Raw genomic sequence first — 25,424 nt, 5'->3', positions numbered from 1 at the left:
GAGGGAGGTGACTCTGCTTCCGTTTCTGGTTTTGCTCCAGTGTTTAGGTTTTCTTAGCGGCCGCCCAAGATGAACCGATTCTTCGGGAAAGCGAAACCCAAGGCTCCGCCGCCCAGCTTGACTGACTGCATTGGCACGGTGGGCACTTAGACTTGCTAACTAGGCTCAGGAACCCTGACACCCCTTAACCCGTCCACCCCCGACTTCGGCGTCGACTCCTGGCTCCCGGGCCCATTACAGCTTAGCTCTCTCCATCCCACTTTCGTTCCTGTTACCCAAGTCATTTCTGACGCCACAAACCAGGGACCCCTAACCCATCATTGTTTAACCCTACTTGCGCCCCACCCCCTCTGGTGCTCAGTGCCGCGTCCACTCGGCCTAGACACCCTTACCACCTCATCCAGCCCTACTCCTCCCTCCTCTTCCGTCCCTCATCCTTCTCCGACGTCAGGAATCTCGGCTTGATATCCTAGCTCAGTATATCTGTAACCCAATCCTGGATCTGTTACACAAAATTCAGAACTCTAGCCCCTATCATTAGGCCACCACCTTCTATCCAAGTGAATGGCGTTAGCTCTACAGCCCTAGCCGAGGTCCATTGGGCAGTAACTCGTTTCATACACTTTCTTATTGAGCCCTCTGCTGGCCTAGTCACCAATTCTTGGGAAATTTCGACTCAGTCGAGTGATTCTCAAATTCTTTTTCTGCTCAAACACTTGAAGATGCCCCTGGAATATGAGAATCTAGGGGGGTGGAATACAGTTTAAACCCCACCCCCCAGGATTTCGGAGAATCCCGCCTCCCCACAGTTAGGAATTGCTGTTTTCAACCTTCACCATATGCTCTTTGTTTTTCCTTTCTTCCTCTATTCATTCCTCTCCTACCACTTTTGTATTGCAATAACTTCCACTGCCTATAATGTTTTTCCGCTGAAGGTGGACAGCAGAGCAGAATCCATTGACAAGAAGATTTCTCGGCTGGATGCTGAACTAGTGAAGTATAAGGATCAGATCAAGAAGATGAGGGAGGGACCTGCAAAGGTAAGGTAGACAGCTCCTGCAGAAGTTGTGACACCTTGATTTGAGTACCTGTGGAAGTAGGGCCTGTGGTAAGGGCTGGTGAGAAATATAGAAGAGATGCTCACAGTCTGGTAAAGCGAAAACATATGTGATGTTGTGTCCTTCAGGGAGGAGAGTTTGCAGCAGGATATGAGAGGAAAACTGGGCCTTGACCTGGTGGAGAGATGTTGATCACACATCCAGAAACATGTATCTGGGAATTAGCATACTCTACTGAGAAGGCGGCAATCTGGACAGGACAGGCTGGGCCTGCTCAGACTAATGAGTTTCTTGGCTGGTCAGGTTAGGTAAATATAATAGACTGGTTAAGGAATAGAATGTTGGGAAAAAGTACTAGTGTTCTGTTAATACCATCACTACCTACTAGCTGTGACCTTTATAAAGTCACTTAATTCCTTACTTTCCTCTTCTGTTAGGAAGAAACATAGAGTGGTGTATGTATGTGCATGGATTTGAGCTGCTTTTTTTCTCCCACCCCATCTCTGTAACTTATTAGGCATTTAAGTGAGAGCAAGTTACTTAGCATCACTGAACCTCAGTTTTCCAATCTGTGAAATGATAATATCTACTTTATAGGGTGAGATTAAACAAGGTAATTCATGCGACCTATGTCAAGGTAATTCATAGCACTATGTCTAGTACATAGAAGGAGTCAGTAAATGTTAGATATTATTATCATCTGTGAAGTAATAATACCTGCTTTTCTGTCTTCATTGGAGGAGACAAAGTGATTTATGAAACAGTATAGAAAGCGAAGTGACCAGAGGATTTTCTCTGCCATCGTAGTTGGGTGGCATGGAGTGAAGAGTGACCAGAGGCAGGACAGCCCACCTAGACTTGAGGAGATGAAAGCCTAAACCGTGGTGGTAGTCATGAGAATGACATGAGAGGAATCAATTTGAAAGTGAGTTCTGAAAAGCTAACACGATGACAGTGCATGAGGAGACAACAGAGAGAGGAAAGGTAAGGTTGGTGTAACAGTGTTCAGCCTAGAGAACTGAGAGACTGGTGGGGCCGTTGTTAGTCATCTCCAAGGTGATAGCAGGTTGAAGAGATTGGGCGTGGTGAGTTTGAGTGGAGAGCAGACTGTCCAAATTTGGAATCTCTCTAAGGCACCTGAATATACAAAACTGGCCCTCTTGGAGTAGAAATAATATGCCCTAGAAAAGGAAATGTACTGAGATGTGGGATGAAAAGACTGAGATGGGCTGGAGCTTAGAGCCCGCTTGGGAGGTAAACCGTCCGGGAGCCACCATGTCTACTGCTTTGAAGATGAGAGGAAGTAGGTATGTGAGTTTGAGGATACGGGAGGTTTCTTTTACCATTTGTATATTTTCTACTTCCTTTCATTAAAATCTATTTTTCTTTCTAGAATATGGTCAAGCAGAAAGCCTTGCGGGTTTTAAAGCAAAAGCGGATGTAAGTTACCTAAGTATAATCTTTCCTCTAACAGGTTTAACCAAAAGGGAAATGGTCTTCCATTCCTTTAGATTTTCATACTGTTTTTTTAAGGGCTTCCCAAGTGGCACGATAGTAAAGGACCCACCTGCCAGAGAGGTAGACATAAGAGATGGGGGTTCGATCCCTGGGTTGGGAAGATCCCCTGGAGGAGGGCACAGCAACTCACTGCGGTATCCTTATCTGGAGGATCCCAGGTACAGAGGAGCCTGGCAGGCTATAGTCCATAAGGTCGCAAAAAGTTGGACACAGCTGAAGCGACTTAGCACGTATGCAGCACTTTATAAGCATTCTTCAGTTAACTGCAGTTTTCATTTACACAGTTAACTAGAATTTCTCCCCCTGCATGTTCAGCAACATCTGTTGCACCACTGTCCATTTAAATAGAACTTTTTGCTGTGATAGGAGATGTTTTCTGTCAGTGCTCGTCAGTACAATAGCTGTTAGCCACGTGTGCCTATTGAGCACTTGAAACGTGGCTAGTATGACTAAGGAACTCAAGGTCCAGTTTTATTTAATTTTAACAATTTAAGTAGCCATGTATGTCTAGTGACTTCTGTATAGACTTCCCAGATCTGTAGAGTTTGATTCTCCCATTTATGTAATTAGAATGTGCCTTTTAAAATTTCATTTGTTTGCCTATAAAATTGGGAAACTTAAATATTTGTTCCCTCCCTTCAGAAGATTTAGCAGTCCTTAATTTGTTTTAGGTGACTATGTCCCAGTGTTTGAGCAGAAATCCAGCATTATCTTTGGTTCTTAACCTTGTGGGCTCTCCAGCTGATGAGACCTTCTGCAGGAGTGCAGAGGTCAGGTGGAATCAGCTGATAAAGAGCAGAAAGATTGTTGGTATCTCTATTCTTGTTTACAAAATGACTTCGTATAAAACATCAGATACCATCTTACTCCTTTCAGATTAGACAGAGTTAGAAAATTATGATGCCTAGAGCAATGAGAGTGTGTAGTAAAACTGTTAACCTCCTAAATTGGTAGCATCGCAATTTTTTAATTTAAAAATTTTTATTAAAAAAATAAAATTTATTTATTTTTGGCTGCACCAAAAATAAATAATAAGACAAACACCAGAAAGGTCTTTGTTACTTTGTGTGGGCTTTCTCTAGTTGCGGAGAGTGGGGGCTTCTTTTCTGTGCAGCGCGTGGGCTTCTCATTGCAGTGGCTTCTCTTGTTGTGGAGCACAGGCTCTAGGCATGAAGACTCAGTAGTTTCAGCTCACAGGTTCTAGAGAGTGGCTCAGTACTTGTGATGCATGGGCTTAGCTGCTCCATAGCATGTGGGATCTTCCTGGATCAGAGTTTAAACCCAAGTCCCCTGCATTGGCAGGTGGATTCTTATCCACTGGGCCACCAGGGAAGTCCAGCATTGCAGTTTTTAAGTAGCTTTTTTTAAAAAAAAAATAAAAGAATACATGTTCATTGTGGAAATTTGGCAAGTGCATAAACATGAATAGAAGAGAAAATTCACCAAGATTCCTATTGCCAGAAATAACCACCTTTAAAATGCTAATGTCTTACAATTTCTTTCTCTGCTTGTGCATACATGGCATATGTGCATATGATCTTTTAGAAGAAAACAAATGGCATGTATTATATCAGTTATCCTTTTCTACTTAATGTTGAATCACAAGTATTTTTGTGTTTTTGGAAACATATTTTTTTAATGGTGTGATAATATTCCACCACCATTTGCCTACATCATTGACCATTTTTCTTCTGGTTGAATGGTTAGATGGTTTTCAAAGACTGTATAAAGACTATTGTGATGTAAGTCTTTGAGACAGTATTATCAGTTGGTGTAAAACTTCATTAAAAAAAATAGTTGGAGTGCCAAACAATATATTAGTTTTAGATAAATTACCTATTTATGGATACAAGATTAATAAAATACCAGTCCTCAAGCAGTTCAGTCTACTGGAAAAAGTTTCACCTTATATATGAAGAACCTTAAATATAGTCTTGCTCCTTCCTCCTAAGAATTCTACTTCTGAGAATTTAGCATTCAAAATAATCTAAAATATAAAAACATATATTAAGACTTCTTAGCAATGTAGAAAACAGCAGTAATAATGCTAAGTGGAAAACAGTGTTATAGTTACAGTACATTCCAAGGAAGAAGATTGGAGGAACGCCAAATAATATTTGTTTAAGATGGATTAAGTTGTTTTTCTCATTTTTTCTGTATGTTTGTTAAGGTTTGTTGTTGTCTTTAAGGAGATTGTTTTATCTAGCATTAAACATACTTTCTTCCTGAGGAGTTCTATCTGCTTCACATTACCGTTTTCATTTGACTCTGAAAAGGTACGAGCAACAGCGGGACAATCTCGCCCAACAGTCATTTAATATGGAGCAAGCCAACTACACCATCCAGTCATTGAAGGACACCAAGACCACGGTACTCCCAAAGCACTTTTTCCCATGGTTTCATTTTATTTTTGTACTCCTGTGCTCTTTTTCCTATAGTTTTTAAAAGACAGTTTAACCATCATGGCTTCTTAAGAAATGGTATGTTCTCTTTCCTTTTTTTAGGTTGATGCTATGAAATTGGGAGTAAAGGAAATGAAGAAAGCATACAAGCAAGTGAAAATTGACCAGATTGAGGTGAGATGTGTGCTGATTTCTATAAGAATGTACACTGGTTTCTCAAAGCATCCAGATGAGTGTATGTGATGGGGAGAGCCCAGGAGAGGGACGGAATCTTGGGCCTCCCGTTTACTAATGGAGTAACTTTGGGAAAGAGCGTCAGAGGTCCTCACTGTTAACCTAAGGATCCTAATACCACATGCAGTTATTATGTTGCTGCTGCTAAGTCACTTCAGTCATGTCCAACTCTGTGCGACCCCATAGACGGCAGCCCACCAGGGTCCTCCGTCCCTGGGATTCTCCAGCCAAGAATACTGGAGTGGGTTGCCATTCCCTTCTCCAACGTACACATGCATGCTAAGTCCCTTCAGTCGTGTCCGACTCTATGCGACCCTATGGACAGCAGCCCACCAGGCTCCTCTGTCCACAGGATTCTCTAGTCATTATGAAGGTGAAATAAATGAGCTGGTGTATCTGAATGCACAATGACTGGCACATAATAAACTCCCAGTGAATAAACGCCCAGTTTCCTTTTACTACTAACTCATTTAATGATTTTCAGTCTTGTTGCCTCAATTATAAAGTAGTGATGTTGCTGCTCATCTCCCAGGATTGCCCCCAAGTAACACTTGGGACAATATATATATTGATAATATATATAAAGTGTTTAGCATGGTTCCTGGTATAGAATTGGTTCCCTTTTCTAGTAATTCTCTCTAGATTCCCTGCCCACCCCCACCCCAAGTTTTATTGAGATACACTTGCTATAGAATATAGTGTAAGTTGAATGTGTACAGTGGGGTGATTTGAAATATATAGTGAAATGGTTACCACTGTAAAATCACCTCACATAATTACTATTACTTTTGTGATGAGAATATTTAAGGTTTACTCTCCTAGCAACTTTCAAGTATTATTAAATATAGCCACCATACTGTACTTTAGATCCCCAGAACTTAGTCATCTTCTTTTTTAAGGTTATATTTCATTTATAGTTATAAAATATTGACTGTGTTCCCTGTGTTGTGCAATATATCCTGATAGCTTATTTATTTTATACATAGTAGTTTGTGCCTCTTGATCACCTCCCCCCCCATCTCTTCAGGTTTTTAATAATGATGTCCCTAAAATTAGCATTTCTTTTTTGAGATCATGTTTTAGCTGGGGTGGTGAGCCCTAGGAGCTCGGCATCTCTTAACTCTGTCAGTTGAGCAGCCCAGATGGCAGACAGGATTAGCAGAGGGAGTGGTGATGGTCAGAGAAGGCGTCTCTGCACATATGATAGTGGTTTTTCCCCCTAAACACTAAGTAGAATGTCTCTTTCTAAGAGGGCAGGGATTCAGCTTTGTTCAGTATTCCCAAGTGCCCCAAACAGTACCTGGCTTCAGTTTATTTAATGATTGGTGAACAAATGAAGGAGAGGCTATTCAGTGCCATAAAGCAGTTCTGCCCCATTTAATCAGGGTTTGTTAGTTGAGTTCTTAGTGTGTCTCCAGCATCTTACTGATTCTGCACTGTGTTCCCTGATAGTTCCAGTCTTCAGTAAGTGAAGGTGTTCTTCCCATCTTGCTGTTTTCCAGCACCCCTCCTTATACTGCTGGGACCCTCTCTAATCCTCCACCAGTTTTTGCTTCTAAGAATTCAGGCTTTGTGATAGAGATTCACTGAGAAAAATGTTCTGAGTATGCTTGCCTTATTTGTATCATATTATTTGATAATCAAACACAATGAACTGAATTTTATTTTCTACTTTCAGGGTTCCTTGTGTTTTAATTAGTGCTGTTTAATGAACAAAACAGAAATTTTGGTATTTCTGGTTTTCTCTGTGTTTCTTCGTCTTTCACTTGTGGTTGTCTGGCTGTCTCGCCACCTGATTTTCCTTCTCCTGTCCCCTACTACAGCAGTCCCCAACCTTTTTGGCACCAGGGACTGGTTTTGTGGAAGACAGTTTTTCCACAGACTGGGTGGTGGGCAGTGGTTTCAGGATGATACAAGCACATGACATTTATTGTGCACTTTATTTCTATTATTATTACATTGTGATCTATGATGAAATAATTATACAGCTCACCATAATGCAGAATCCATGGGAGCCCTGTGCTTGTTTTCTGCAACTAGATGGTCCCATCTGGGGGTTTTGATATGAGTCTGCAAGCAATTGATTTATTATGGTCTCTGTGCAGTCAAACTTCTCTGCTAATGATACTCTGTATCTGAAGCCACTCGCCAGCCCTAGCATCACCACCTTGGCTCTACCTCAGATCATCAGGCATTAGATTGTCATAAGGAGCGTGCAACCTAGATCCCTTGCATGCACGGTTCACAGTAGGGTTCATGCTCCTATGGGAATCTAATGCTGCTGCCACTGATCTGACAGGAGGTGGAGCTCAGGCAATAAAGTGAGTGATGGGGAACAACTAAAACTACAGATGAAACGTCGCTTACTCACAGCTCACCTACTGTGAGGCCCAGTTCCTAACAGGCCATGAACCAGTACTAGTCTGTAGCCTGAGGGTTGGGGACCCCTGCCCTAATAGACTTGCTTGCATAATAGGTGGAGAGCCCGTTTCTTAACTTCTTTGATGTGTATGGGTGTGTGTTTTTGACTGGGCTGGATAGTTTGAATCCCATTTGTTTTCCTAAAATATTTCACTTGAAAAGCATTTTTATTGTTTTCTAGTGCTCATTTTGGAGAAGGAAATGGCAACCCACTCCAGTATTCTTGCCTGGAGAATCCCAGGGATGGAGGAGCCTGGTGGGCTGCTGTCCATGGGGTCGCACAGAGTCGGACATGACTAACGCGACTTAGCAGCAGCAGCAGCAGCAGCAGCAGTGCTCATTTTAAAACTTTGCCTCTACATGTGTGTTCTCCTATTTCTTTTTTATTTCCCAATTTCTGTGGTCCAGTCTAGTGCTTGTATTTGTTTTGTATTGCTTTTGTTTTTGCAGAATTGAACCTGCTAATTCTTTGTGATGATTTTTTTCCTGTGCCTATCCTGGAGTCTTGCTAGAAATCCTACTCTTTCTAATAGGATTATAAGATCCTATTAGATATAAAAAAATTTCAGATCATCTGAAATTTTGGGTGACTTATCTTGATATGTAAAAGTCTAAAATAAGTTCAACTTGATTAGTTGTGTTATTTTCACCCTCTTAGTTATTGTTTCAGCCTGTGCTTCTCTGTGTAGCAGACTGTTAAAGTATATGCAATGTGGTAGTTTGGTACTTGGAAACAGAAAGCATTTTCTTTTTAAAAAAGTATTTTCCTCCATTTTATTTTCTATCCCTTATATGGAAAAACAAACCTCTAATTTGGGGGTGAAGAAGGAGTTTTAAAAATGTTTCGCATTGCTCTGGAAATTCTGAAGAATAAGCAATGTTGATTTAGAACCTCTACATTATCAGCAAGAGTCCATTCCCCTCTGTGTGGAATTTTCAGCATATGAAAAAAAGATTGTTCTGCACATCCTAAACATAAGAGACAATATATAATATGAAGTGTTTAGTGTTTGACACATATTATGACATATGTTATTACAATAAATCATTACCTATGAAGAATGGCTATTAATAACCTCATTTTATAGATGAGCAAATTAAGCCTAAGAGACATTACTTTTTATTGAATATTAAATAAAACTTTTGAATATTGAATAAAACTTTAGCTTGGTTATGTTTAACCACAGTCTGCTCTTCTTACCATTGTACTAATTGCCCTTTATTACGTTGGACCACTTCTCAAATGGGTTTTACATTCTTTGTGGCCCTTTAGTTGGAGAAGGCAATGGCACCCCACTCCAGTATTCTTGCCTGGAAAATCCCATGGATGGAGGAGCCTGGAAGGCTGCAGTCCATGGGGTCGCTGAGGGTCGGACACGACTGAGTGACTTCACTTTCACTTTTCACTTTCATGCATTGGAGAAGGAAATGGCAACCCACTCCAGTGTTCTTGCCTGGAGAATCCCAGGGACGGAGGAGCCTGGAAGGCTGCAGTCCATGGGGTTGCACAGAATCGGACACGACCGAGTGACTTAGCAGCGGCCCTTTAGTAGTTTCCTAGTTAAGTACAGACAGATTATTCCCAGGTGATTTATGCCCTCTGTCCATTTTTTTCACCATCCTTGTCTCAGATATCAAGCCTATCCTGGCCCATTTCTGTTTCGCCACGCAGGGTGGGCCCAGCACAACTTGTTGCACTATCCAGTTGTTTCTGCTACTGCTTCTTTACCCTCCACACTGCAGTCAGTTTTTGGCTGACTCGAGAAGCATAATTTGCTTGTCTCAGTTACCTTCTTTTCTTTTAACTTGAAGATTTTTGATAACGTAGATGTTGCTTGATTTCCTGTTTCAAGCAAACTTTCTGTAAAGAGAGAGATGGGCATCTCTTTTTACAATAGCAGTTTGATTTTCCACGAAGCATCTTAAATTCAAATGCAAGGTTAGTAACTCTGTTCTTTATTTTTCAAGTTTACATTTTTACCACCAAAAATAGGGGAAGATTATGTGGTCCATGGCTTGTTTCTAAGATTCAGGGGAGAGAATAGAGACGGGGTAGTTAGAGAAAAATGGTAAGAACTGAATAAAAATCTTGTCATCTATATTTTTGTAGGATCTACAAGACCAGCTAGAGGATATGATGGAAGATGCAAATGAAATCCAAGAAGCACTGAGTCGTAGTTACGGCACCCCAGAATTAGATGAAGATGACCTCGAAGCAGGTAAGTTATAGGAAAAGCAACGTATATGTAGCCTAGCATCTGAAAGGAACAACTGTCAGGGATTTTTTTTCCCTAAGCTTTAGAGAAAGTTTCTGTGAGGGTTCCCTGGAAGTTTGTCTGTGGTACAGGCTCTGGGTACAGAGCTTGGGCGGCAGCCACATCAGACCGGCATACCTCACCAACTCTGAGGGGGACAAGCTCTGAAGAAACATCCGGGCAAAGGCCTCCACTGACCTGGTGCTTGGTAACCAAAGACTGTCATTCCTTGCCATTTCCCTTTTGATTTTTTTCTCTTCATTTTCCTGCTTGAGTCCTCTTCCTCCAAACAGTAAAGCCGATCAAGAAACAGTAGTTGGCAGATACTGATACTTAGTGTGCACCAGTTAATATGCCAGGCCCTGTGTTAGATGCTAGGGATTCAGCATTGAAGAAAACAAACACCATCCCTGCACTCTTGGACCTTCTCCTCTAGTTTCTAGTAAGAAACTGCATGAGTCATAAGAGCACAGACTGACGGAAAGTAGTAGTATGGGGTACCATAGGAACATAGAGGAATCCAACCTAGTTGGAGTCACGGGTAGGCCTAGGACCCGAAGGATTAGCAGAGGTTAGCCAGATGAAATGGAAGGGGTTGTTAAGAAGTGGCCTCATGGAGAGTTGTTTAGAAACTGTTGCTGTAGTCCATTTAAGACATAATGGTGCCTGAGACTAAGGCGGTGGCAGCAAAGACAGGGAGAGGTGGACATACTGAAGACATTTTAGAAGGTTGAATGGACAGGACCTAATGATTGATTGATTGATTGGATGTGGAGATAGAGGGAGATGTCAAAGATGTTTGTCAGTTTCTAGCACGAGTAACTGGGTTTTCTGTTGGATGATTGCCCTGTCCCATTACTACCAATCTCCGTGTTCTTATTTTGACTAGACCTCCCCTGCCCCTTCTCTCCCCCGATCCTGTTTATTTCTGTTTCCTTATTTCTCATCTTGGGTTTCCTCTGATGAGTTTCTGCCTGCTGTTGCTATTCCCCTGGTCACTTCTGACTTTGCCATAGACTTAGTTTTAAAGCCTGATCTCATGGCATGGTCACTCCCTTTACACCAATCTCATGCCTTCTCTCACTGGCTGTTTTCAAGTTCATCAGTAAATGGAAAAGAATTTTTTACATTTGTTATTGTCAGGATTTTCTCATTTGAATTGGCCTACTAATAACTATACAGTCTTCTCATGAATATTAGGGCCTTATAAACCTGTGGGAAATAGTTGTTTTATTTTTGTTTTTCATGGACTTTTTTACCACCCCAGTTTCCTTGAAATAGCCATCTTTTATTTTGAAAATAGAAATTAATAATCCCTTCTGTTTTTAAATTTTTATCTTATTTCAGATAATTTGGCTGACTTTCTTAACATTAACTGCCAGTTTTCTTTTTTTCTTTTTCTTAAATTATTTATTTTTTCAATTAAATTTATTTTTGGCTGCACTGGGTCTTCATTGCTGCGCACAGGCTCTTTATTGCTGAGTGCGGGCTTTCTCATTGTAGTGAACAGGAGCTACTCTGGTTGTGGTGCATGGGCTTCTCATTGTGGGGGCTTCTCGTTGCCAGCCACGTGGGCTCAGTGGTTGTGGCGCATTGGCTTAGTTGCCCTGTGGCGTGTGGACTCTTAGTTCTGAGACCAGGGATCAAACCCGCATCCTCTGCATTGGCAGATGAATTCTTAACCACTGGGCCACCAGGGAAGTCATCCCAAGCCTCCAATTTTTTTGCTTACATTTTTTTGAAATGTTGACTGTTTTAACTTAGAGTTGGATGCACTGGGTGATGAGCTTCTGGCTGATGAAGACAGTTCTTATTTGGATGAAGCAGCAGCTGCGCCCGCAATTCCAGAAGGTGTTCCCACTGACACGAAGAACAAGGTGAAAGCTTTTTCTGTTCTTATTTTCTATGCAAAATGGTAAAGACTTTATGCTTAATCATCAGCCTGGGAATCTAAAAGGTATTAAGAACAAGGAAAGACTCTGTCATTATTTTGGGAACCCTTTAAAGCCCAGTTTTCTATGTTGGACTGTGGTTAGTCTTCCCCTACTTTACCCCCCGTTCCTCCTTTGAGCCTGGAGTTGTCTTAATCTTTTTCTCCTGCCCATGCCATCCACACCACTCTGACCACTTCAAGGTGCCAGTGCATAGGTTGTTTTTTCTCAGCGTTCCTGAAATCATTTTTATTAACACTACCATAGCTCATCTTTTTAAATCCCTGGTAGCAGGTTCCTGAAGCATGCATGTTATTTCCATGTTTAGAAGATCACAGATTCCTGATTTAAATGTGCTACTGAGCTATGGTTTCTGAATTGATAGTCACTGCCTGTGGGTGCATGCTTAGTCGCTCAGTCATGTTTGACTCTTTGCGACCCCATGGACTATGGCCCACCAGACTCCTCTGTCCATGGGATTCTCCAGGCAAGAATACTGGAGTTGGGTTGCCATTCCCTTCTCCAGAGGATCTTCCTGACCCAGGGGTCAAACCTGGGTCTCCTGCATTGCAGGCCGATTCTGTCTGAGCTACCAGGGATGCCCAGTCACTGCCTAGAAGTCTGTAGTAAAAGTATGATATGGCAGTGACTCCTGTCCTAGGGCACCACTCCTTCGAGGATTGGTGAGGCTACAAAAGGTATTGGTTCACTTTAGGGACCAGAGTGAAAGTGGGAATCTGGAGGCAAGTGCTCACTCCACAGCCTTTACTCGACACTCCTTAACTCCTGGATACTCGCAGCCCCCTCTCCCCTTTCAAAGTTTACTCTAAAGTTTCTCTCTCTCTCTTCCCTTACTCTGCAGTCATCCCTTTTGATCCCTTTCATTTCTTTTCCTGGTTTATCACTTGCTACTTTACCTCTCTTGAAAAAAAGGTTGTTCTCATCTTCTCAGTGAGATTTTTGTTTTCATTGATTAACCACTTGGAAATGAATTTTGACCACTAAATGTTTGAAATCAGTTTTGTTTTTTTTTTAAGTCAGTTGGAAAGTAGTGACACTGAACAATTCTTTCTTTTCACAGGATGGAGTCCTGGTGGATGAATTTGGATTGCCACAGATCCCTGCTTCGTAGACTTTCATCATTCAAGTATATCGTGTAAAATAAATGCGTATTCTGGGACTGGGGAATATTTATCTTTCCAAGTTTGCCATAACAGATTTAGGTTTCTTTCCTTTCCTTGGAGGAAAAGTTAATTATTTTGCTTTTTTTTTTTTTCCTATAAGAGACTCATTGCTTGGAGGAGGCTTTCTTGATACTAAATTTTTATTCCTTTTCTCTTATGAAAGACTAACTTAAAATTATCATTGGATATGTCCATCTTAATTCCTTAATAATAATAATTTTGAAATAAAACCAAGGAAATGGAAATCTTTTAAGTTCTGTGACAGCATATCTCCACAATCTCAAACTGACCTGATAAATCGATGGCAAAGATGAGAATGGTCGGACTGTCCGTATTATGATTCAAAACCGTTTTCTCTTGTGGTGTTATAGGTTGGTTATAGTGATGGCCTTTTTAGGTGAGTTTTCTGTCTTGTGAGTATATCATTACTGTGTCCAGTATTGGAATGGAATTATCACTACTGTACCATGGGTGGATATTTTGATTCTGTGGTTTGTTCAGTATTACAGCTGACTGGTAATCAATAATGAATATTTCTTGATATTTAATGTATAGGACATTTATTTATACTCAATAAATATTTTTCAAAAGGATATTATTTTAATAATATTACCTCAGCTTGAAACCTCCACTACAGAAACCAAGTTTAATATAATTTTAATGTCAATTCCTCTTAAAAACTACAGAAATCAAATTTAGCTGGCAGCATTGTGGTGCTGTGGTTGATCCGCAGCCTTTTTGACACCAGGGGTGGGTTTGGTGGAAGACAGTTTCCCGTGGGGGCTGGGGTGCTGGGGTGGGGTGGTCTCAGGAGGACTCAAGTGCTTTATATTTATTGTGCATGTGTACTCAGTCGTGTCTGACTCTTTGCAACCCCATGAACTGTAGCCCAACAGGCTCCTCTGTCTATGGAATTTTCCAGGCAAAGAATACTGGAATGGGTTGCCATTTCCTCCTACTCCAGGGGCTCTTCCACACCAGGATTTGAACCCGAGTCTCGAGCATCTCCTGCCTTGGCAGGTGGATTCTTTACCACTGCATCACCATTTATTGTGCCCTTTATTTTTTATTATTAGTAAAGCAACTCCAGATCATCAAGCATTGGATCCCAGAGGTTTAGGACCCCTGGTATAGAGGAAAGAGTAAGGAGCAATCCAGGCTTGGGCCCGGGGTCTGCATCTAATAACTCTAAGTAGCCTACTCACACCTCTCAACTTCTATTTCCTTACTAGTAAAATCATGCTTACTTCATGAGGCTTTTGTGAGTAATAATTGAGTTAATTGTCTTGAGTACTTTGTTAACTGCCAAAGGTATTATTAATAGTATGAGGGAACTATTAATAATAAATTAATAATTATTAACATTAAAAACAGGGGTTGGGAGTTCCCTGGTAGTCCAGTGGTTAGCACTCAGAGCTTTCACTACCACAGCCTTTGATATAGTCCCTGGTCAGAGAACTAAGATCCTATGCAGCCAAAAAAAAAAAAAAAAAAAACCCAGGGGGCCTCATTCCTGTTTTGGGAGGTGCCTGGAGTGCTGCAGCAAGTCCAAATTCTCGCCAGATTTCAGGATCTTAAATGACCCATCCTCCCTTCTGCCAGCCTCGCTGGGGGCCTCACAGTGTCACTTGCACCAGCCTTTCGTGTGTCAGCAAAATCAATAAAGATTTCTTGAACACCAGCTCCGCAGAGTATACCAACCCAAGGGATGCCAAGAACAGTCACAGCTCCTTTCTCACAACTTTACTGTCTTGTTATAGGTGAGAATGGAACACGGATGTAACCCTTTCCCACCCCCACCAACCTCACACTTGCAGAAAGCTTCCAGTGGCACAGACATTACACTATTCATCGTTACCTTCTTGAAACCTTCCTTGGCTTCCTGACAAGTTCTCACTCAGCCCTTTAGATATTTCTTCCATTGTCGTTCCTGTCTTGGACTTCTCAGTCTTCATAGTTTCCCTGAGATACCTCATGCCCATGATTTTAACTATTACCTATGAACTAATGACTCAAAATAACTCACTAACCCAGACCCCTTTACTTATTATTTTCAATTCTGGGTATTCCTAATTAAATGTCCGACCACTACCTAGAACCTAACATCCAAGTTAAGCTCATTACCTTGAGCTCACAGTCAGCATTCCTGCTGTGTTTCATATCTTGGTACTGTTCAATCTCTGACCCATATATTGCCAGTTTTAATAAGTGATATTTAGTCCTCCAGCTAGACTTCTTTAGTACACTGGATACCAGTGAACAATCATTCTATCAAAATCACTATTCCCTTGGCTTTTGTGATGGTACTCTCTCTGGTTCTCCTGTTCTGACTATTCCACTATTCCTTCTAAGACTGCTGGCTGAAATCCTCATCTCTCCAGCCCTGTAATGTTAGTGTTCCTCAGGAGTCTAGCCTTTATCCACCATACTTCTTTGTTTGCTCACTTATATTTAATAATAATCTCAATTATTCTCATGGCTTTAACTGTGGACTTAGAAGGCTATACAAATCTATACTTGTATCCCTGGTCTTGCCCCGGAGTTTCAGAATCCTATTTATATCCAGCTATCGCCTGACAGTTATTTGGATGTTCTAGAAGCCCACAGACACTTTACATTCAAATGGCCAAGACACCCATTGTCTCTCCCCCAGACCTGACTCTCCTGTTTTGTGTGCCTCAGCTAATGGAACCATTATTCTCCATCATTCAAAACAGAAAGCTCTTGAGTTGTCCTTGATGCCTACATTTTGCCTCATCCTACATATTTGATTATAATTATTAAACTCTGCTTTTAACCCCTTAATGTTTCTCATCCAACACCTCCTTTCCTCTCACAGCTGTCTTTGGCTTGGACACCCCTCACGTAGTCTTCCCAGATAAATGACCTGCTTTCTCCTCTTGCATGACTTCACTTCCTTGAGTTCATTCATCACACATAGCTGTACTAATCTTTCTAAAATATGATTCTGACCATATCATTCTCTTACTTAAAGTCATGGTTCCTGACACCTCCAACAAGATGTAAAAAGCTGAGTTGGCCCCCGTCTCTCTGTAATGGTTTATTGCATAATCTCTTCAGAAGAGAATTCTCTTTCATATAGAGCAGCAGTCTCCAACCTTTTTGGCACCAGAGACCAGTTTCATGGAAGACTATCAGCTCCACATCAGATCATCAGGCGTTATATCCCAAAGGTTGGGGAACCCTGATTTAAAGAACTGCTTCCCTGATTACAAATGAGTGATTATTGTGAAAATACCAATTAGAGTAGCCCTACTTTTATTTCTCTCCTATGGGAGTGGGCTTGTAACCAGGCTGTGCCTATTGAAGTTCGTATCCCAAATTTTATAAATGGAAACTAGGGGAAATGTTTCCTTTTAAATGTATATCTATCTACCTACCTACATATATATATATATATATATATCTGATAAGTTTGAGATATTGAGTCTAGAGAGTAGCCAAGAGGCAGAATGAAAGAATCCTCATGCCACTGAGCCCTGACTTCTTGAGATTCTCAGATGGCTCCAAGTCTCTGCAGCTCTTCCTTTAGCTCTGTGAGCTGAGAATTCTGCCAACAAACCCCCTTTTCTATTTAAACTGATTGGACATGGGTTCCTGTCACTTGCTAGTAAGAGTCCTGAAAATTTTCTCCGTAGCATCTGCTTGTTAGGCTCTTAATAACTGTTTCCAGTTCCCCTGCATCTGCCATACAGTCATGATTCTCTGCCTCTGCTCAGTTTCCCCTCCCTGGAGCTGTACGTGAGCAATGGGTTCATGTGCCCTTGGCACAGAAAGTCAAACTGACAGCAGGTATCGGCAGCAAAATCAGGGTTTATTGCAGGGCCAAGCAAGGGAGTGGGAGACGAGTCTCAGATCCACTCCAGCTTGATCTTTGAGTTCCTTTTTAAAGGAGAAGAACAAAGGAGCTGGGGTTAATCATCATTTTGTGACTTTTTTTGGCTGTCCTGCACAGCATGTGGGATCTAGGAAGCATGATCTTAAGCACTGGACCACCAGGGAAGTCCCTTGTGACAGGTCTTAACTGTAGTTTCAAAAGTCAGGATACCTATGGTTTAGGAGTCTCTGGTCTGGTGGTCCATGACCTAGGGGGTTGGGGCGGTTGGGGTCTATTAGTTCATTTCGCCCTGGAAAAACAACCTGAGTCTGTATGTTAATGATGTTTTCGACAACATCAATTTTAGTCATCTGACTCTGGTTGAATAGTGTTCAGTTAGCACGGGATTGAGGTCAGAGGGAACAATACAGCAACAAGGTTTTGGATAGAGAGGTTAATCATAAACTCAGTAGGGTAACTGGACTCGGTTTCAGAGGTTCCTTAACACCTTTGTCATTCTGCTAATTCTTGCAGTACTGGAAAAGACCAAAAGTGAGGCCCTGGTCTTTGTCAATCCCAGTGAATTTATCTAAGTGGAGAGGATAAATGCTGTGGTGAGAATCCCAGGGATGGGGGAGCCTGGTGGGCTGCCGTCTGTGGGGTCGTACAGAGTCGGACACGCCTGAAGCGATTTGGCAGCAGCAGCAGCAGCAGCAGAGGCCCTCTGGTGGTCACTGCTGTAGTTCCCACCAATTAGCATCGCTGTCAGTATCTTACCTGTTAACCATTACAAGCAGAATTGAGGGCAGATGGTCTCCTTACATTGTAATCTAGCAGCTCTGGGAGTTTAACAATGGTGGAGGAGATTGGAAGATCCAACAGAGACAAGTTTGGCTCTTCTACCTTTTTTATCCGTATCCCTTAGTTTTCTTTTTCTACATTCTAGTATCACCGAAGGCAGGCTTCCACGGTGGCTCAGTGGTAAACGGTCCGCTTGGCAAGCAGGAGACTCGGGTTCAGTCCCTGGGTTGGGAAGATCCCCTGGAGAAGGAAATGGCAACCCGCTCCAGTATTTTCGCCTGGAGAATTCCATGGACAGAGGAGCCTGGCAGGTTATAGTCTGTAGGGGTGCAAAGAATCAGACATGACAGTGAGTAAATAGCAGCAGCAGCATATCACCTACAGCAGTGGTCCCCAACCTTTCTGGCACCAGGGACTGGTTTTATGGGAGACAGTTTTTCTGGGGAGGGGGTTTGGGGGAGGTGGAATAGTTCTGGTTTTAACCTGCTGCTTACCTCCTTCTGTGTGGCCTGGTTCCTGACAGGCCATGGACCAGTGGCGACTGGGGACCCAACCTAGGGAGCTTGTCTGTATGTTTGTTTTATAGATTCTCATGTAATACATCTAGATACATTGTGGGCACTTGAAGTTTTAAAAGCTCCCCAGGTGTTCTCGTGTGTAGTCAGTGAACCACTGCCCAAGGGTGCCTGATTAGGCTGAACCTGTTTTCAGCAGTCTGATGCCATAAATTTCTGCAACAAAGAAAGCTAAGTCGCTCAGTCGTGTCCGACTCTTTGAGACCCCATGGACTGTAGCCTACCAGGCTTCTTGGTCCATCAGATTTTCCAGGCAAGTGTACTGGAGTGGGTTGCCATTTCCTTCTCCAGGAGATCTTCCCAACCCAGGGATTGAACCCAGGTCTCCTAGCATTGTAAGTAGACGCTTTACCGTCTGAGCCACCAGGGAACTTGTTAACAAAGAGATAGCCAGTAAATGATTGCCTTAAGGCAGAGTTTTCATCCGAAGGATGAGTTGGGAAGTATTATGTTCTCCTCTGTTCTTTGGAAGTTTTTGAAGGATTGGTATCAATATTTTGAACATTTAGTAGAATTTACCTGTGAAGCCATCCAGGGATAGCTTTTGTGGGACATTTTTAAAATTATTACCAACTCAATCTCTGTGTCTCTTTTGCTGTCTCGCATACAGGGTTATCATTACCATCTTTCTAAATTCCATATATATGTGTTAGTATACTGTATTGGTATTTTTCGTTGTGGCTTAGTTCACTCTGTATAATAGGCTCCAGTTTCATCCACCTCATTAGAACTGATTCAAATGTATTCTTTTTAATGGCTGAGTAATACTCCATTGTGTATATGTACCACAGCTTTCTTATCCATTCATCTGCTGATGGACATCTAGGTTGTTTCCATGTCCTGGCTATTATAAACAGTGCTGTGATGAACATTGGGGTACATGTGTCTCTTTCAATTCTGGTTTCCTTGGTGTGTATGCCCAGCAGTGGGATTGCTGGGTCATAAGGCAGTTCTCTTTGCAATTTTTTAAGGAATCTCCACACTGGCTGTACTAGTTTGCATTCCCACCAACAGTGTAAGAGAGTTCTATAGGTATCTTTAGATTTTTTATGAGTCTGTTTTGATAGTTTGTGTATTTCTAGGAATTTTTCTGCTTCATCTAGGTGATCTGATTAGCTAGTGTGTGTGCGTGTGCGTGCCTGTGTTTGTGTGTGTAAGTCACTCAATCGTGTTTCTGTCAGTGGGGTTTCCCAGGCAAGAATACTGGAGTGGGTTGCCATTCCCTTCTCCTGGGGTTCTTCCCCACCCAGGGACCAAACCTGGGTCTCCTGCATTGCAGGTGGATTCTTGACCATCTGAGCCACAAGGGAAGCCCATTAGCTAGCCTACACTTGTTCATAGTATTACCTATGCTGCTTTTATTTTCATAAGCTGGGGAATAATGTCCCTTCTTTCATTCCTAATTTTAGTAATTTGAATTTTCTTTTTTTGTTTTTCTTGGTCAATCTAGCTAAAAGTTGGTCAATTTTTATGTTTTTGGTTAATGAGTCAACTTTGTTGATTTTTTGCTATTGTTTTTTGTATTTATTTCATTAATTCCTGCTCTTTTATTATTTCTTTCCTTGTACTTGTTTTGGTTTAGTTTGCTCTTCTTTTCCTAGATCCTTAAGGTAGAAGATTAGGCTTCTGATTTGAGATCTAATTTATTAATAAATTTTTTCAGAGCAGTTTAGGTTCACAACAGAATTGAGCAGGGAGTATAGACAGTTCCAGTATATGCCCCTGTCCCCCCCACACACACACAAACACCCCCCCCTCCCCACTATAGACATCCTGCACCAGAGTGGTTGGTACATTTGTCCACCCATGGACCTACATTGACTCCTCATCACCCTCAGTCCATGGTTTACATTAGAGTTTACTTTTGGTGTGTACCCTCTGTTGGTTTTGATAACATATCTACTATTATAGTACCATGCAGAATTATTTCTCTTCTCTAAACATTCTCTGTGCTCTGTCTCTTCATCCTTTCCTGCCCTCTAATCCCTGGAAACCACTGCTTTTTTTTTCACTGTCTCCATAATTTTGTCTTTTCCAGAATGTCATATGTAGTAGTGGAAAACTACAGTATGTGCTTTTTCACATTGCCTTCTTTCACTTATTATTTGCATTTAAGTTTCCTCTATGTGTTTTTCATGGCGTGATTGCTCAATTTCTATTTGGTGCAGAATAATTTCCCATTGTTTGGATTTCTTTTTTAATGTAAGTATTTATAGCTATAAATTTCCATCTGAGTACTGCTTTCGTTGCTTGTCCTAACTTTGTATGTTGTGTGAAGCAGTGTCTGTATAGGAAAGGCAAGATAAATGCTTGCTTACTTCCATTTGTTTTCGAGTTTGGGGAATAATGAGTGGGTTCTCTAGTATGCCAGTTATGAATTACTGACCTTCAGTTCCAAATTTATCCTTTTTGCCTGCTCTGTGAAATGGATTTGGGCACTTTAAATCTTTATCCTTTACCAGCTGGCAAGTATTAAGCTTTGTCAGTAGAGGGCAATAGAGAGATACTGCAGGAGGAAAGGCTTTCTCTTCCTGTTCTAGTGTTTGGGTTGGACAGGCTAAGGTGCTGTGGGCAGCTTCCCCAGCGTCTGGTTCCTGTACCTGGTTTCTTCAGTGTATAGTGGCCAAAAGCCAGCAACTTCTCCTGGCACCCTCCTCAAGTGGCTTCTAGGAGAGTGCCTCTTGTGAGACACCTCCCCATGAGTGGCTTTCCCCAGCACCATCTAAGGTAGATTTCCAACCACTTCCATGCAGCACCACAGTAGCTTCCCTATCTAGGCATCACAGGCACATCCCTTCTAACAAAGTCCACACCTCAGCTCTGGGATGATCTTCACTTGACAAAGTCTTCAAAAAAAATTAAATAAAACTTTCCCTGTTCAAATTACTGTATGATTCCTTTTCTTCTACTTGATTCAGACTAATACAACTGGTAATTTCTGTAGGAGACAGTAAGGTTTTTTGTTTGACGAGCTGTCAAAATTAAGGATTTATGTTCAGTAAAGGAATAAATTAATGGATTAAGAGAAGACAATTGAAATGTCTAAAACTGACAAAACATACAAGTCTTGTATTACTACAAAGTACAGAAAACCATCAGCAAGAAAAATCGAGCAACCCCAACAGAGAAACGGCAAAGGATGTGACTAAGCAACCTAAAAAGAGACACTCAAAAAGTCACTAAGAAATGTTCGGACTCAGTAATCAGATAAACTCAAATCAACAAAACAATGAGATAGCACGTCATGCCTTTTGGTTTAGAAAACATCTGGAAGCTGGATAAAGGTTGTCTCAAGTATATCTTAGATCTGCTCTCTCCTCTCAATCACATTTGCTGTCGCTCTAGTTCAAAGCCACCATCATCTTCCATATTAGCATAATAGAAAAATGTAAATTTTCTCCCCACTTCTAGTTTTGCTCCCCTACTGTTCACTCTTCCCCTGAGAGTATGAGAAATCTTTAAGGGTAATTCAGATACTGAAACTGAGTGCCCCTAAAACCAAGTTCCCTTACCCAGTTTATGATTAATCTATCCAAAACTCTAGTTTCTTGTGTCCCCTCTGACCTCAGTCCTGTGCTAACTGAACACTAATTAGCCAGAATCAGAGGACTAAAATTGCTGTTGTCAATATCATTGTTAATGAACTAAAATTGCTATTATATAACATTAACATACAAACTCAGGACAAGCTGAGCTTCCCAAGCCGTGGACCACCAAGCCAGACACTTGTAAACCAGAAATGTCTTTGACTCTGGAAACTATGATTAAGAAATGTCACAAGATGATGATTAATTCCACCCTCTTTTATCTTTCCCTTTAAAAAACAAAAACTAACTCAAAGACCACGTTGGAGTGGATCTAAGGCTTGTCCCTCACTCTTGCTTGGGCACCCTGCAGTAAGCACTGTACTTCACCAAAGCCTGGTGTCAGTGGACTGACTTTGCTTTACATTGCGTGAGCAGACCTGTGTTCAGTTTGTTAACTACCATTTCTTTGCTTAGAACCTTTTAACTTCCTGTTGCTCTTGGAATAAAATCCATTATCACGTGATCTAATTACCTACCTCCAGTTTCATATTGTGCCACTCTCCTTGCTCATTGCTCTCCAGCAAATATTTCAATAACTTTTAACACTTCGACGGAGAAGGCAATGGCAGCCCACTCCAGTATTGCCTGGAAAATCCCAGGGACGGAGGAGCCTGGTAGGCTTCAGTCCTGAGAGGCTTCACTTTCACTTTTCACTTTCATGCATTGGAGAAGGAAATGGTAACCCACTCCAGTGTTCTTGCCTGGAGAATCCCAGAGACGGGGGGGGGGCCTGGTCGGCTGCCGTCTGGGGTCGCACAGAGTCGGACACGACTGACATGACTTAGCAGCAACACTTCGAGCCCTTTCCTTCCTCCATAGCTTTCGCACCTGCTTCCTTCTGCTATTCCCTCTGAATTTTCACATAGTTGATCATTCTCATCTATCCTACTCAAAGAAGGCTGGCCACCTTTTACGGAGCAGATCCTAATCAGTCACTGTTACCCTGCTTATTTCTTTGACAACCCAAATCACCAGTTTGTAAATAAACTTAGTTTTAAAATAATTTTTGTTGTTATTTTTGGCCACAGGGGCATCTTTCCTTTCGGCACCTTCCATTGCCACACCTGGGCTTTCTGTTTGGGGGAGGGTGGGGATGGTCTCTTACTTCATTTGCTTGGGCTTCTCTTTGCAGTGGCTTCTCTAGTTGCGGAGCACAGGCGAGTAGGGCACACCAGCTTCAGTGGGTGCCAGCACTCTGGTTCAGTAGTTGTGATGCATCAGCTAAGTAGCCCAGAAGCATGTGGGATCTTCCTAGACCAGGGATCAAACCCATGTCCCCTGTGTTGGCAGGTGGATACTTAGGCACTGAACCACCAGGTAAGTACCACATTACTTAGTTTTAACCTTCCCTACTAGTCAATGCACTTCACTGAAGGCAGGGACCTTGTCTGTCTTTTTCACATTAACCTCCAGCAGTTAAAGCAATGCCTAAAAGTATGTGAATGAATGACTATTATTTTGTGTTCTTGGGGAAGTCTAGAGCAGTGAATTACTTTACAAATGCAGATGCTTCACACTTAAGTACTGTGTTCTCTTTAGTAGAGCAACAGCAAAACACACAAATGAAAAAATTCCACACACTCAAAACATTTTGTACTTTAAAAATGATCGGTGCCCCCAAACTTACCCCCTCTCACATTGAGTCCCTCTGTATCTACTTTAGTATTATCATCTGCTCTTTCAAGTCCTTTATCATTTCTAATAAATGGGTTTTTGTTTCTAAACTGATTTGTAAGAGCCTTTTATCGTTTGTTTTGCAGACATCTTTTCCCCTGCCTTTTGACTACTTCGTCTTTGTTTTAATCCTAAATCTGATCCACTCTAGTAAGGAGGTGCGGTCTGACCTGACTCCAGAAAATCAGGCAAGGCTGGTTGGGTGGGAGGGTTAAAGGACACGGTAGCAGGAGAGAACAGTGACTCTCAAAAGGAAAACAACTATTGATTGTGCAAGACCGAGCATGCTTACCCTCCCGGGATGTTGGCTACCTACAGCTACTAGTACCCTGCTTCAGCCCGGCGCCGGGCGCGTCTGTTTGACGTCACCGACGCTCCGCACAGTTGACTCAGGCCGCGCAAACTCCGTGGCCGTCTACCGCGCGCGCAGAAGCGAATTTTCTCGCGGCGCCGGAAGTCCAGAGCACATGACCGGGTGACAGCGCTCGCTGGCCTGCAGGGCTCGCTTTAGGTGTTGCGGCACGGGATGGCGGAGGCGCCTCCTGTCTCAGGTACTGTACTGGCCCTCGCAGGACTGGGCCCCTCTCGGGGAGCGGAAATTGAGTCAGTGACGAATCCTAAGGCACCGGCCATTCGTATCGCGAGAGTGGCACGTACAGAGGTTGGGGATAGTGGCTCGGAAGGGCCAAGCCACGCGCGTCGTGCGTACCGAGGTCTTAACCATCCTTGGCTGGTGGCGAAGCCCGGCAGCTGGGTTTCCAAGGAGAGTCGGTTTGTCCCGCTGAGTCGATGCGGGTGTCCCGCCCTTTCCAGGGCTCATCCCGGTCTTCCTGGGGCAGTGATATCCGACAGGCGGGCGTCGGCCCGTGACGGTGGCTAGCTCTCGACGCGCGGCGGGATTGCTCGCTGCGCTTGAGATGTATTCGTGCGTCCTAGGGCAGCAGCGCGGGCGCGAGCCGAACACTCGTGGTTTCCAGTCTCAGCTTGCCATGAGCTCGCAATGTGAAGGCTCGTTTTCCTCATCTGTGACTTGGGAGTAAATAAATCAATTACTGTGAAGGTTCCCGCCGCTACTGTACGTGTTACACAATTGTTAGCTTACTTCCCCTCCCAGAGTTGTCTCTATATGTAGAGACAACTGCACATAGAGACAACCTCATCTGGCTGTTAATGTAACACAATTTCCAGTTACTTCAGGGTACCTTGGATCTTTGTTTTCCCAACTCTTTGGACAGTGACGGAAAAGGAGCATTTAACATAGTGATCTCAGCGCACACGAATATAAAAACGAACCAAAAATTTCAGGAAGCAGTGGTTTTCCTTATTATCTCCAATATACTCTATACTGCATATTTCGTTTGAAAATAGTCTTGTCACAACCCACTACATAATTTGATTTCATGATCCACTCTTTCTGAAAAACAGGGCAGCAATTTGCAGCATGAGGGTCGTGAACAGTCATTAATTTGAGTCTTAGTTCTGCTGCCTACCAGCTGTTGGGGCACCAAGAAGCCTATGTATGTATTTGTGTGCTTGGTGGCAGGTAAAATGTATTTGTTACTGTGGATCTTGGTCAAAAACGTTGGCTAACACACTGCATTGGTGTACCCTAGTCCATTTTTTGTTTGTTTACCCTAGTCCTGATTTAGGTATTAATTCATCTTGGAGGTAGGGACCACATTTAGCCTGGTGTTTTGTTTTTCTCCCACTCACTCTTTCCCCAGATCCCCTTAATTGGATCCCTTGGTCTTCCTATCCTGCATCTGGCCCATTTCTGCACCATTCAGTGTTTGAAGCAGAAATGAGTGGGGCTAGTTATGAATCTTATTTTTGGCCTCTGGTGTTGCTCTCCAGGTTACAACCTCTGTCTCATCTATTGAGGCAAAGTCTGGTAATCCAAAGACCTCCCCACTTTTTCTTCTCTGCCTTAGTTTGCTTTGGCCTTA

The 25,424-nt window shown here is 42.4% G+C and overlaps 2 protein-coding genes and 1 long non-coding RNA gene across 13 annotated transcripts in view; 2 read left to right on the top strand and 1 right to left on the bottom strand.

Annotated features, from left to right (window-relative positions):
- Positions 1–15: 15 nt before the first annotated feature.
- On the top strand, positions 16–13,596 carry CHMP5 (charged multivesicular body protein 5). The gene is made up of 8 exons (XM_004004146.5): positions 16–138; positions 936–1,040; positions 2,452–2,498; positions 4,853–4,946; positions 5,081–5,152; positions 9,744–9,852; positions 11,653–11,765; positions 12,901–13,596. Exons 1-8 carry the CDS (start codon positions 70–72, stop codon positions 12,949–12,951), a joined length of 660 nt encoding a protein of 219 aa, XP_004004195.2. The 5' UTR covers positions 16–69; the 3' UTR covers positions 12,952–13,596.
- Positions 3,539–23,835, bottom strand: LOC121818609 (uncharacterized). The gene is made up of 3 exons (XR_006058603.2): positions 22,910–23,835; positions 11,621–17,961; positions 3,539–9,494 (listed from the first exon to the last, which is right to left on the bottom strand). It is a non-coding gene; the product is annotated as an uncharacterized LOC121818609 (long non-coding RNA).
- A 108-nt stretch (positions 23,836–23,943) lies between these two features.
- The window catches only part of NFX1 (nuclear transcription factor, X-box binding 1), a 63,942-nt gene continuing 62,461 nt past the window's right edge, over positions 23,944–25,424 (top strand). For all 11 annotated transcript variants that reach the window (XM_004004144.5, XM_012118454.4, XM_060409150.1 and 8 more), the window contains exon 1: positions 23,944–24,029. In XM_004004144.5, coding sequence (XP_004004193.1) covers positions 24,005–24,029 — 25 coding nt within the window. In that variant the 5' untranslated portion in view covers positions 23,944–24,004. The remainder of the gene's footprint in view (positions 24,030–25,424) is intronic.

This window comes from Ovis aries, chromosome 2 (genome assembly GCF_016772045.2).
Source record: "Ovis aries strain OAR_USU_Benz2616 breed Rambouillet chromosome 2, ARS-UI_Ramb_v3.0, whole genome shotgun sequence".
NCBI classification, from domain to species: domain Eukaryota; kingdom Metazoa; phylum Chordata; class Mammalia; order Artiodactyla; family Bovidae; genus Ovis; species Ovis aries.
Note: the sequence above shows the minus strand (reverse complement) of the source record. Positions and strands in the feature narration are given on the sequence as shown.